This window comes from Urocitellus parryii, chromosome 3, assembly GCF_045843805.1.
Source record: "Urocitellus parryii isolate mUroPar1 chromosome 3, mUroPar1.hap1, whole genome shotgun sequence".
Taxonomy (NCBI): domain Eukaryota; kingdom Metazoa; phylum Chordata; class Mammalia; order Rodentia; family Sciuridae; genus Urocitellus; species Urocitellus parryii.
The window spans coordinates 22,506,636-22,521,197 of NC_135533.1; the positions used below are offsets into that span (position 1 = coordinate 22,506,636).

At 39.3% G+C, this 14,562-nt stretch overlaps 1 protein-coding gene across 1 annotated transcript in view; it reads left to right on the plus strand.

The window, feature by feature from the left end:
• Copg2 (coat protein complex I subunit gamma 2) overlaps positions 1-14,562 on the plus strand; it is a 131,543-nt gene that overhangs the window by 3,977 nt on the left and 113,004 nt on the right. The window contains exons 4-5 of the mRNA XM_026392778.2: positions 1,670-1,741; positions 4,760-4,839. Of these exons, the coding sequence (XP_026248563.1) occupies positions 1,670-1,741; positions 4,760-4,839 (152 nt within the window). The remainder of the gene's footprint in view (positions 1-1,669; positions 1,742-4,759; positions 4,840-14,562) is intronic.

The window sequence follows — 14,562 nt, forward strand, 5'->3', positions numbered from 1 at the left end:
AGCTAACTACATAAACAGGTTTGGGAACATTCATTTTTATCTTTTTTCCTTGTTCTTATTAGAGCTTTATGGAAAAATACTTTTCAGTTTCTACTGGAGTTGACAGAGCCATATGTTCTCTGAATTTCAAGTCAAAAAGTAGGTTTAACCAATTTGAACACAAAGTGTGCTACAAAAATTTATCCAAATTGACTATGGCTTAAAAAAGCAGGGATTTAAGGTTTTCTAATAGAACTATAAAGTACATGGGCTTCTAGGTATTCAGTAAATTTTTATGACAGAAAGAATGTAATCTCTTGCTAATGAGCAAGTTGAACACTCTGATTTAAATAATTGAAAATTCTTATTATACTTTGTCTTTCATTCTAAACTTTCACTGGCTTTCAATTTGTAAACCACATGGCTATTTATCTACTTCTTACTTAAAATAATTCAGTATCACACACTTCTAGAATAGTGGTCAAACCTTTTTTACTTTTTTTTTTTTTAAATCAAAACTTTTGCTGGTTTTTTTTAATCAAAAGTTATTCTTGGGCTGGGGATGTGGCTCAAGCTGTAGTGTGTCACCTGGCATGCGTGTGGCCCGGGTTCGATTCTCAGCACCACATACAAACAAGATGTTGTGTCCGCCGAAAACTAAAAAATAAATATTAAAATTCTTTCTCTCTCTCTCTTTAAAAAAAAAAAAGTTATTCTTAACACCCATGGTAAATAGATTGAAAACTAGCTATATTTGATGTGAAATCTGAAGCTCTGAAAAGAGATTTAGCCTAAAATTTTATATAAATTGCTCTTAATGAAGAAATTAAATATTGAAATGGCATTATTTCAGATATTCTATGATATGAATGGTTTGAAAATTAGTGACAGTAGGTTATCTTACACCTTATTACTCAATATGATTCCTGGATCAGCAGCCTTTGCATCATCGGGAGCTTGTTACAAATGCAAAAATCTCAGCCTTCACCCTAGGATTCCACTGATTTGAAATCTGCAATTTAAGTTTGTAAAGCTCTGTTCTGAATCATATTTTAAGGTTTGGGCCAGTGTCTTCAGATCTCTAGGAGCCCTGTAAATCTTATTAATATGACAAATCTGAGTCTGACCCTTTTGGTTGGATCCCAGTTTGCTGCGTTTTCTGGGATTCCTCATGGACAGTTCTTTACAGTTTCATATTTATTATGCTCCTATCATATGTCAGGCATTGTGCTGGGCATTAGATTATAGAAATGTATAAGGTATGATCTCTGCTCTTTGGCAGTATAATAGTACCATTCTATTCTGATTAGTAGCTGTACTTGCCTCTTGGTAAATCCTTCTTGAAGGAAATAAAAACAATTTCTGCTGAAAGCCTAGAGAACACTAATCTAGAACTTTTAAGTGTAGTGTGTGATACTGAATTATTTTAAGTAAGAAGTGGATAAATAGCCATGTGGGTTTATAAATCGAAAGCCAGAAAAACCACCAAGAGGCAGAATGTTTACAAAGAATTTTTTTTTCCTGAATTCTAAAAGATTTTTGCATAAGAAAATATCCTAAAAAAAAATCGTGTGTGTGTGTGTGTGTGTGTGTGTGTGTTGTGGGTGTGTGTATATGTGTGTACACACACACAACACACACACATACGCACATACATATTTCTGTTTAAATTGTTTTACATTTTACTTAGGGTGAACACTTTGGAACTGTGGAAGCTACAGAAGCCTTCTTTGCAATGACCCGATTGTTTCAATCTAATGATGTAAGTTCTTTTTTTATTCTTTTCAATGAAAAAAACTTTTAATTTGTTTTTCCCAGGGAACTTAGAGTGTTCTAAATTAGGGGAGGGTTGCTTGAAATGTTTAAAATTACTGAAAAACTGTCTTTATAAAACTTTTAAATGCTCATTAAAGGACGTGTGAAAATGAAGGAATTGAGTTAATAAAGTATATAGTATTATAGCTATTCCTCCACAGATCTACCCTGCAGTCATAAAAAACAGTTAATATTCAGTTTCTGCCATGACACTGCAAAGGTGGACTGGTATAGAAGTCAGTGTGCAAAGCTGCCACACCTGTCAGTTCGTAGTCAAGTTTCTGGAGTACTTGAGGTTTTTGGTCAGCAGGGCTGCAGTAAAGAAGAAGAGCTGATCTGTATTTGGGGTAAAAATGGGAGTTCATAACCCACTTGAATCTAATGTATGAAATATGATATAATATATAAGTCAAGAGCTTTGTAATGTTTTGAACAACCAATAAAAAAAGAAAAAAAAAAGAAGAGCTGACTGTGGAGTAGAGAAGGGGCAGGGGATAGCAAAAGAGAAGAGTGAGACAAACTAATTCTGCCAGCAGTTCTGCATCTGCCTCTCATTACCACAGACCACCCAACCTTCAGAGAGTAATGGCTGCTGCTTTTCTTTTCATGTAAATGTGGCACATATTTCTCTTCTGCCCAATTCTAACACAGAAACATACAGAAATGTGATCTAGGATATCTCTCTCTCAGCTATTAGCATAAATTGACCAATCTTTAAAAAAAATTTTTTTTCTTTTGTATTTGTAGATGGACAGAATGCCTTTATTGTATTTCTTTTTATGTGGTAGTAAGGATCAAACCCTCTGTCTTACACATGCTAGGCAAGTGCTCTGCCACTGAGCTACAGCTACAGCCCAAGCTGGCCAGTCTTGCTGTTCTTTTCATATGTATTGCATATTAGCACAGGTCATGTTTTATGTTCTATCCCCAGGATTTCCTGGGATTTGAGTCTGGTCATGTGTCTAGATTAATGTAAGGTTGTAGGAGTAGGTCCTTAGGTAGATCAGCAGGACCCTGTAAGGCAAAGGGGGACTAATTTCCTCAGACATGAAAAGAAGAACTGTTTCTGTTGGCAAAGAATGCTTGGCAGAATTTAGGAATTCTAGGTACTCACCTTTATCAGAATCTGTCCATGTGTCCCCATCTCAATTTTCAAGGCCCTCTTGCCAGTCAAGGTGCTAATTTTAACATAAGCTGCTCCTGCAAGAGTTTGAATTAAATTTGCATTGGAATTCAGCTACCTGCAGGATTTGCCTTCCCATTCTGTGGCCACTTGACATTAAGGTAGTTATAGAAGATTTTTGATCCCTTATACAGATCTTGAGCTGTGCATTTAAAGCTCTAAGCTTATCCTTTTATTTTACCCTCATAATAGCTTTCCATTATACTAAGGAACAACTAGTTATTTCATTATTTTTATTGAGCAACTTATAATAAAAACTTGTTTTGTGGTGCTGAGAATTGAACCCAAGGCTTGTGCATTCTAGACAAGTGCTCTACCACTGACCTACATCCCCAACCCAACAACTTAAATTTTTAGCAACTTATTTTTACTAAAATGTTCTCTGATGTCATCGGCTTACTTTATCTTTCATAGGTCCTTGCCTGCAGATGGTAATTTAAATATTTTGCCTCTGTATACCTTAGACTACTTGTGTTTTACCACTGGAAACAGAGTCATTAATGCTTTTAATCAAATCAGAGAAATAATCTTAGTTCATAGCAGGTACTGTTTCCCTTTAACCTCTTTCTGTTCCAGAAATTTAGCGTTCAATCAGGGAAGTGGAATCACTAAGAATATTATGGGATTAAGTATTTATTAGAGGCATGAGACTAGAAAATGAGGCATTTTACACTGTTGGAGTGGATCTTAGAGGGTTGCTGTTATAAAAGTCATGGAAGGCTGTTGCCTCTGTGTGGCTCTGATTTTGCAGCCAGGTTTCTGGTGGTAGGCCTGATTGGGTCAGCATAAGTTGATAGGATCAACAAATTGTAGGACATGGTGGAATGAAAAGAATGATTGGATCAGGAGTGGTATTTGGGGAGTGAGTTGCTTGGAAATAAAATGGAAAGGGATACTCTCAATGATATAGGTTGTGACAATGGAAGTGAATGATTTTTTATGGGAGAAAGGACAGGATCATTAAAAGGAGGTCAGGAAATGGAGAAGTCAGAGTTTCAGGGATAAGGTCTATATGGCTGGTAAGATCACCAATTCTTAGAGTGACAGTGAGCAAGGTAATAGTGTGTATGTGTGTGTGTAATTTTTTTTTTTTTTTAAATAAGGAAGTAACCTGGAGTCTATATGTTACCAGATATGATGGTAAAAATGATACATTTAAAGCATAAGCTTTAAATTCAGAGTGTTTTTAGGGAAGGAGGAGATAAGTGAAAGTTGGCACAAATCATTTATTATTCAGGAGAAACACTGATATACACTGAAGAGAGGCTGAACATTTCTCCATACGTGTTTTTTTAAGAATTGTAAAAATACTTCTTCCATGACAAGCCTTTAACACTTTGATGAAAACTATGTCTTTGAACTAAAACTATCAGAGTCTAAGTTCAGAACTCTCTGTAAAAAGACCCATATAACTGAATTTTTCAGTTTTTCTTTTTTCCCAGGGTGTCTAGGCATCAAGTATTTGTGCTTATGAAATAATAATATTCTCTCTTTTTAAAATACCTTTATTTTGTGTATTTATTTTTATGTGGTGCTGAGGATTGAACCCAGTGCCTCAACCTGCAAGGCAAGTACTCTACTGCTGAGCCACAACCCCAGCCCTGGAAATAATAATATTCTAAATATTTTCTTACCTAGACATTTTGTTAAAAGATTTTTTTTTTGGTAGGTAAGAATATGTTAAAGACTCTATAAATGTTTGTACTATGAATCCTTACTTCGGAAATTAAAGAAAACATTTCTTTCTGAATAACCTGTTACCTTCTGTAAATAATTTTTCAGCAAACATTGAGGAGAATGTGCTACCTTACCATCAAAGAAATGGCTACCATCTCGGAGGATGTGATAATTGTCACAAGCAGGTATGTGACTTCTAGTATCAAAATTTGGATGATATATTTATGAACTATTTTCTGTTCTCCTTTGTTGACTTTCCTTTTTCTTTACTGTAAGGAAGCCTAAAAGAATATTGTGTTTTAAAGCATTCTTTTAAAAAAATGCAGATATCAGCATGTAAAAAACCACCCCTCATAAATAAATCATAGAGTAATGCCAATAGAATTTATTACCTTAAAAATGTTCATAAAATATATAAGTAGCACTGAGAAGTAAGTGAGACACTGAAATAAAATATTTACAGTATAACATTAAAAGGCTACCATCCATAATATATAAAGAACTTTTATTCTTAAAAATAATACCAAGTGATAATTCTTAAAATAGCTAGTGTAAAGGATCTTAATATCTTTAGAGAGTCACAAAATTTTTAGTGACCAAAAAAATGTACATTAAAAATTCAACAATTAGTTAAATATTTTTACTCATCAAATTGACAAAAAAAAAAAATCAAAAAGGCAACATTTAGTAAGAGAGACTGATATTCTTGTATACAGAAGGTAGAGTAATGAATTGATTCAGGTTTTCTATAAAGCAGTTTGGTAGCATTTATTGAATGACTAAAAAGATTTTATTCCCTTGGCTTAGTAATACCACATCTCTGTAACTATCATCAGAAAATGATCAGAGGTAGCAAAACTGATATACAATAGTGTATGTTGCAGCACTGTTTACAGTAGCAAAAAGGATAACTTATGTATTTTATCATTGATGATTTAACCATGTTATAATCATTCTATGAAATATTTTTAAGTTTTTGAAAATATTTTTAATACATCTTAATGATACAGAAAAGTCCTTGCTAAATTTAGTGCTGAGAGTTGGATTTAATTTATGTATTCCATATAGTCTCACTAAAAATATTTTATGTATGCGTATAAAAATCATGGATGGAAGTATAGTGATATGTTACCAGTAGGTTATCTCTGGTTTGGGGATTGTGGCTAACAGTCTGTTTTTCTCCCAAGCTTTTGATAATTTCAAAATGTCTTAGAATGACCATGTACAATTTATAGTTCTAAAATGTATGATAAATGTTATTTTTAAAAGTTGCCTTTTTAATTATTAATTATAACTTATTTAACTGGGTATGGTTTTTGGAAACAAAATACATTTTTGGTATTTAACCAGCAGTATATAGTTTCAATTAGGAAAGATTTTAGCTGAAGTCAGGAAAGCAGATGTAAACAGTGATTTAAAACAAGATGAGAGTTTATTTTTCCTCATACAACCATGAGTCTGGAGGCACAGACTAGCTGGTGTTGGTTCAGTCTTTCAACAGTGGCAGGGCTGGTGTCTCTTGAGTTCTTTTGGATATGTTCCATTATTGCAAAATAGATGCCTGAATTACTGGCAGTGCACCACACTCAAGGCAGGAGGGCTACTGGGAAGTGGGCCAGAGAGTGCCAGCACCATCTGCCTCTTTATCAGGAATGCAATTGCTTTTCCCAAGGCAATTTTTAGATTTCATTTGGCACAACTGTGTTATATGACTATCCTTAGGAGGCCAGGAAAGTGAGTATTTAGCTTTTATAGCCCAAGTATTAGGGGCAGGCAAGGGAGAAGGGATTGCAAATGGGTGTTGGATTATTCACCTAACAGTGTCTGCTGCAAGTAAGAAACAGAAAATAGTTATATTGCTAGATTTACTAAATATTTGGAAAGTTTAAGTAGTCACCTGCTTTTTGTTTATTTCTTTTAGTCATTAGTACTTCTCTGAGTGTTACTAGACTACCTTGAATTATGGTTTACTTCTAGTTCATTTTAAGTGGTTACTAGATATGTAGGTAGAATAATTGTCCTGTAAGGGTAGGGATCCTTAAAAATGGAGGTGGGAGGCAGAAGAAGAGGTTCAGTAAAGAGAGTGATGATGGAAGTAGGTCAAAGAGGTGCCATTGTTGCTGGAGTTGAAGACAGAGGAAAGGGGCCATGAGCCAAAGAGCATGGGTGACCTTTAGAAGCCGAAATAAAAAATGGATTTACCCTGTTTTAGTCCATTTTCTATTGTATAAAGAAAATGCCTGAAGCTGGGTACTTTAGAAAGATTGGTTTATTTAGTTTATGTTTTTGAGGCTGAAAGTTTAAGATCTGATAGTCCCATCCAGTTGACTTCTGGCAAGGGCCACATGGTTAATGACATCACAGTGCCAGTAGTATGTGCAGAAGAAATCATGTGGTGAGATAGGAAGCCAGAAGGATTCAGAGCCAGGCTTCTTCTTTTTATAACAACTCATTCTTTCAAGAACTGATTGAGTTCTGAGAGAACTACATTAGTTCCATCTGAAGGTTCCCCCAGTGACCTAACCTACTTTCTACTAGGTCCTAATTCTGGAAGGTTTCACCACCTCAACATTACTACTGGGCACTAATCTGCCAGTACATGAACTCTTGGGGAACATATTCAAACCATAATAACCCCTATAGTCTCCAGGAACGAATGCAGCCCTGTAGATATTTTGATTTTAGACAAGTGAGACTTACTTGGGACTTTTTAACTCATACAAATATAAGATAAAGAAATGAATATTATCTTAAACCTTTAAGTTTGTGGTATTTTGCAGCCATAGAAAATTAATGCAAGCCAGGTATGGTGGTACACACCTGTACTCCCAGCTTGGGAGGCTAAGGCAGGTGGATTATGAGTCTAAAAGCCTCAGCAATGGCGAGGCAATAAGCAACTCAGTGAGACCCTGTCTCTAAATAAAATACAGAATAGGTCTGGGGATGTTGCTCATTGCCCCTGGTTGAGTGCCCCTGGGTTCAATCCCTGATATATATATATATATATATATATATATATATATATATATATACACACACACACACACACACACATACACACACACACACACACACACACACAGCTAATGCAAATTTTTGAACCTGGAAGAGGGGTGGTACCATAAGAAGTACCTAAAAATATGGAAGTAGCTTTGGAGTTAGACAATGAGAACAGACTAGAAGCATTTTGGGGAGATGGTAGAACAATCCTAGATTGTTAACAAAAATATGGATGTAAATGGCTATATCAGATTCAAGAAGTAATGAGTGGGATAGAGAGATCAACATTTTAGAGATGACCTAAATCATTGTGAACAGAATTGGTAGAAATACGGACACTACAGGTGCTGCTGGGGTGACTCAGAAAAATGAGGAAGTGTTGGAAACTGGAAAAAAGGGGACTCTTATTATTATAGCGACAGAAAGCTTAACAGAATTCTCTCCTGAGATTATGTTGGAAGCAGGACTTATAAGCAGTGAACTTGACTATTTACCAGGCTTCCAAGCAAAGTGTTGAAGAAGCACTTGGTTTATTTTTGCTGCTCTTAGTAAAATTTTAAAGTAGAGAAGTAAACTGAGAGGAGATTAAAGAAAAAAGAGTTAGGACTTCATAATTTTGGAAATTTGCAGTCTACCCAAAAGGCAAAGGTGCTTAAATCAAAAGTTTCACAGCCAGGAAAGTGTACTTTTAGAGGAAAAGCTAAAGGAGTTACTGCACAACCTTTTGCTGGAACCTCAGATCAAAAGTTCAGAGTAGTTACTCACACAGAACACTTAAGAGATCAAGGATGAGACTCATAGATTCCCTTAGCATCTAAGCAGAAGCCGAAAATAGAGATGGGATTATCTAGGCAAGATCTGTACAGGAGCCTCTTGTGTAATGGAGTGAGTCTCTGTACTTTTATGGTAGACCCACAAGGTTCTTGAGAATCTTATGCCAGCAGAAATTCTATCAGCTTGGACACAAAGTGAAAGAGGATGAAGTGAAAGAAAGTTGTCAACAGCCCAGAATTCTCCAGGCAGGAAATAGGCTACTAGAACTACTCAGCTTTTAATACATGCAGTCCACCCTTTATGAAAAAGGAATGGTGGTGACTCCAAGGGCAGAGGCACAAGCCTATGGGGTGGCTGTGAGAACTCTGTGGAGTTCTGCCCAGGCAGAATCTTATTCCTATTTGCCTGCTGGATTTTAAAATAGGGACCAGTGACTTTTTTCTTTCTATTTTGTCTGTTTCTGAATGGGAATAATTCATAATGCTATCTTATGGCATTCTCACACTGTATTTTGGGAGCAGGCAACTTGTATGATTTCACGGGTCCAGAGATGAAGAGGAATGTTGCTTTAGGATGGCTTATATCAAGAATCTCTCTGTTGGGGGCTGGGGATGTGGCTCAAGCAGTAGCGCGCTCGCCTGGCATACGTGCAGCCTGGGTTCGATCCTCAGCACCACATACCAAAACCAAAAGAGTTGTGTCTGCCGAAAACTAAAAAAATAAATATAAAAAAATACTCTCTCTCTTAAAAAAAAGAATTTCACTGTTATGGTCCCCTAAAGAATCATGTGTTAAAGGCTTGGTCCCCAGTGTAGCAGTGTTTAAAGGTGAGGATTTGGGAAAGTGATTGGATCATGGAGGCTCTGACTTCATCTAAAATAGATTAACCCATTCAGGGATTCATATTTGATGGTAGGGCCTAGTTAGAGGAAATTCTTATTGGGCGGTGGGGCTAGAGGAAATAGGCCACTGGGGTACTTTTGAATCAGTGAGATTTTGGACTTTGAATTCATGCTGCAGTGTGTTAAAATTTGGGGAGATTTTGGGGTTGGGAGAGTGTATTTTTGCATGTGAAATGGATACAGGTCTAATGACATAATGATTTTTAGCCCAGTGAGATGTTGGACTTTTATTCTACAGAACTGTAAAATAATAAATTTATGTTGTTTAAGTCCCTAGCTATGGTAATTTGTCATAAAAGGAATAGAAGACTAATATTGTAGATGACCATTCTGTATACATAGACAGCTGTGTTTTATTGCAAGAAACTATAGAGATTAAGGAAACCAGAAGGCAGATGTTTCACAAAAGAGAATATTTGAATAGACAATAAGCACATGAAAATATTCTCAACATTATTATCCCAGAAAATATAAATAAAACCCTTAATGAAATATCATACTACACTGACTAGAATGGATAAAATAAAAAGGTTTGACAATACCAAAATCAAAAAAGTCTGTTCTAGTATGGAGTATTACGTAGATCAGTTGAAACACAAATTGTAGATAGGAAAGAGGCTTGGTCTAACTACCTTAGAAAAGGTTTGGCAGTTTCTTATAAACACATACTCACCCTGTGACAAGTAATACCATTTCTAGGTATTTACACAAAGGAAATGAAAACATAGCCACAAAAAAAGACTGTACAAGAATTTCTGATCACTTGTGATAGACCTCTATGTTATTGGGAATCAAAGGTTCTACTGCTTACTGCTCCACTAGAGCTTGGGAGACAGAGATTGAAGGAGAATAAGTTTATTCAAAACCAGTCTTGGGGAAGATAGAGGCTTTTCTGTCCCAAATCTCCATCTTCAGGGAGCTCATAAATTCAAACAGCTTTAATAAGAGAAGGGGGGATAATGGAACAAAAGGCAGAAAATGTACATATTTACAGAGAACATGTCACAATTCCTTTTTCTTAATCTTTGTGGGTGCCACTTGGGCTTTGGGTGTAGTTTCTTAGCTTTCATTGAGATGGAGAAAATACTAACCAGAAAGTTGGGGGGAATGTATTTTAGAGCTTTTAATTTCAAAGGGGCTCTGTTATATAAACTTCAAACCACCCAAATGTTCATCTGTGGAGGAATGGATAAATGAATTGTGGTATACTCATGCAGTGGACTTTTACACAGTAATGAAAGAGAACAAATTCCTTATTCAGGCAACAACATGGATAACCTTCTCAAACATTATGTTGGAATAAGAGAAAAACACATAAGAATACAACCTAGATGATGTAGATTAGAATAACCTAAATTCATCTGTGATGATAGAAACCAGAAGTCTGGTGGGTTAGAGGAAATAGTCTAGAAAAAGACTGAAGGGGACTTTCTGAGGTGATGGAAACGTTCAGTAATTTATTTTGGATGGAGGTTATATGGGTAATCACAATTGCCAAAACAACATGTCTGTTTTTATTGTATGTAAATTATAACTCAGTTAAAAAAATAACTTGAAGAGATTTAGTTAGTGCCTTAAGAACTGAAAGAACTATCAAGGCTTGCTATCGGAAAAAATGCCCATTTATTGAGGAACAGCTCTGCATATTTATAGAGCCGGGGGCGGTTTGACAGTCATGACAGTTTAATGGTTGAACATGACAGTTTAATGGTTGGGGTGCTTTCTGATTGGTGAGTAAGGATCATGTGAGCCAGCAGGGCTAGTCTGATTGGTGAGTAAGGATCATGTGAGCCAGCAGGGCTCACCATTGGACGGCAGGATCATGTGAGCCAGCAGGGCTCACCATTGGAAGGTTCTTCTTGAGGGATGGGGAAGTTAGTCTTTGGAGCCAGGGCAACTCCCAACATTCCCCCCTCTTTGTTATTAAATGAGAGTGGGCATCTACTCATTCTGGCTGCTTCTTGCTGAAATGGGGCAGTGTGAGAGAGAGAGAGGAGGGAAGTAAGACGCCCCCACAGGAGGGCAGAGAAGACCGGTATCAACGAAGGTTCCTTGTCACCACAGATCATGATGATGTCAGTTCATTCGGCATAGATCTCGACTGGAGGTATCATCAGTAACCAGGAGTTGGTAATTCCTGAGGAGAAGCTGGAGTCTGAATGAACTTTATGATAAAGGGAAGGAACAGGTACAGGGAGTTTTTATAGCCCAAATCTAATGGGGTCTCTGGGTCTGTAAGCTGCCTTGTTGGCACAAGGGGGGGTTAAGTGTTCAGCCTTGAGCGGGGGTGGGGGGTTGGGCATTTGAGCTTGAAGCAAACAGGTGATAAAGAACCAGATAGAGGGTTTGAGAAGCCAGGTCATCCTGCTGTTAACTTTGTTTGGCATGACCTGCAGACCAGCCTGTCCTGCACCTAACACCCTCAATTCCACTCTTCATTCCTAGTCCAGTCTAGCTCCCTCCCCTCTCTATTAAGGCTGCTCTTCAAACTTTCTCCTAACTGGTTGTACCAGCTTGCTTCTCTCTTTGCTTTTCTCGAAGGTGGCCAAGGGCCAAGGGAGGATGGTGGCCCATTGTTACCATATTTCCCTTTGAGAGCAGTCAGATCTCTACAGGTTTTATGTGAAACACCTCAACTTTAAATACTGATACTTGAAATTCTTACAAAACTGGGAGGGTAAACAAAACACAAATGTTCCTCCTTAGGCCCAGAAGGCAACTGGTAAAGTGCTCTCTTATGATCACACTTATTCAGGGGTCACCATGCTCTGGACACCTAAGTGGTTTGTCAGAAGGACAACACACAACGGTCCCACTACCGGCCAGATCCAAGCAAGTAGGGGGTCTGTAAGGAAGAGAAGGGGATCTGGCTGGAGGGGGCCCTTAGGGTCACTTGCCTTGAATATAGGGCAAAGAGAGGACCCAAGAGGGGCCAGAAATGAGGGGGAGCATTAGCAGAACCCATTTATGGGACATTGGGCTAAGAACAGAGACACGGGAGAGGCAGAGCTTCAGGAGATCTTGTGGGGAGGGATGACAAGAGTACTTAATGACAGGTGACGATTGTTGGCTATTCTGATGAAGGTGTAGGAGTGCTGGGCTTAAGCCTGGAAATGTGAATCCACCGGGTAAGTTGGTTATTAGACAGCTTGAGTTTGGCCACCGTGGGAGTGCACATAGTCACCTGAGCAGGACTTTCCCATTTTGGTTTTAGAGGGACTTTTCCCCTGGTGGACAATAGTAAACAAGTTGACCAGGTGTTAAGGAGGTAGGGTTTTGAGAGAGACTGGGGTCAGGAAGGAGCCAGTCTTGATAGTGCCAGAGTTCAGAGCGTAGATGGAAGAGGAGGGGCAGGGCATAGGTTTCGGAAATGGGTAGGGGTTCTGTAGGCAATCCGGGAGGAATGAGGGGACGGCCATACATGACTTCGTAAGGTGAGACATTAGAAGGCTTCTTCGGTGTAGGTATAGACACAATAAGCTGTTTTCTGTCTACTGTAATGGCCTTTTTCCCTTGAGAGATAGAGAACCCTAGATACATGATATTTGGGCCTTTTGTGGAGAGGCTCCATATCTCTTTAAGGCCAAGAAATTAAGTAGGAGGACTGTGTCATCTGTTGAGCGCCCTTTGGACGGGCTATGCAGGGGCTTTGACCGTGATCGTCCGGCAAACCTCTGACGCCCAATCTGGAGGAGAGAATGCACCCCACCATGACCTTCAAGGTCACGGTGGACTCTTTGGAACCCAGTTCATGAGCGAGAGGTCCTGAAGGGTGGAAGAATAGGCACTCCCCTCCCTCCCTCTCTCTCTCTCAACCAACTTTGTCGTCTCCTGACCTATGGGGGCCTCTTCTTCCCTCTCTTCAGACTCCCCCTTATTAAATTCTGCACACAAGATTGGCCTTACTATCAATTAGACCATCAAAGTCAATGGCCCCCAGGAGGATCCCTAGAGCCCACAATTCTCAGAGATCTGTTTAACTTCTGCGAGAGCTCGAAAAAGTGGAAGGAGTTCCCCTATGTTGAGGCTTTTTCTCTTCTTCATTTTCACCCCTACCTATCCGGCAGATGAACCTCCTCCCTATCGACCACCTCCTGTTGGCTCCGTCCAGCCCCTCAGGTGCTCCCCCTGACTCGGCCAACACCTTTAGTCCCCCCCAAACTAGGTCCCTCCCCTAGTCCCACAAACCATGGCCCCTTTAAGAGAGGTTGCTGGACCTGAGGGCATTATCCGGGTACATGTCCCATTCTCTGTGAATGACCTCACGCAACTCGAGCGAAGGTTGGGCTCATTCACCACAGAAGATAGTTTCAATGGGTCCTCTAGGCTTATAGCCTCACTTATATGTTATTGGCTAATACTCTCCTTCTTGAGAACATACCAGAGTCTGGGAACTTGCCAGAGCCCATGTGGATGAAACTCACCGAGTTAATCCCAATCACCCTCCCAGGCCACTTGCTGCCCCAGATCAAACTCCCGACTGGGATTATAATACACAAGCTGGCATACAGAGTAGGGACCGATTCTCCGCATGTATTATTGGTGGGTTCAAAAAAGCGTCACGTAAGGCCGTCAATTTCCAAAAATTACAAGAGACCCCATTGGAATTCCTGGATTGGTTTACGAAAGCCCTTCAGCACTAACCTAGATCCCAAAACCCCAGATGGCCGTCATGTCCTTATGACATATTTCCTCTCGCAGAGCTACCCCGCAGACATCTGAGCCAAACTAAAAAAGCTTGAACATGGCCCTGCCACCCCCTAGACTGAGACATTTCAGATGCTCGCCCAGGCCCTGCAGGGTGCTTCCCCAGGTCGCTGCCCATCACTGAAAACCCCCCTGGGTGTCTGCTTCAAGTGTGGCAAGGAGGGACATTGGCCAGGGCATGCCCCACAACCCGCACTCCGCGTTCTCCATGCCCTAAATGTCAACAACAAAGTCATTGGGGCTCTGACTGACCTAGATCCAATAGGAGGCCTATGGCCAGGGAACCCTCCGACTTTCTGGGCATGGCAATCGATTGACGGTGCCTTGGGTACTTGTCCCCAGCCGTAATGATCAATAGACAGGAACCCAGGGTGCAGATTCAGGTGGATGGACGCAAGGTTGACTTTCTCCTTGACACCAGGGCTACCTTCTCAGTCCTGACAGAATTCTGGGGGCAAACAGTGCCGTCCACCTCTCCTATTGTCGGGGTAGGAGGAAAGACCATCTATCCAAGAAAGACTCCCC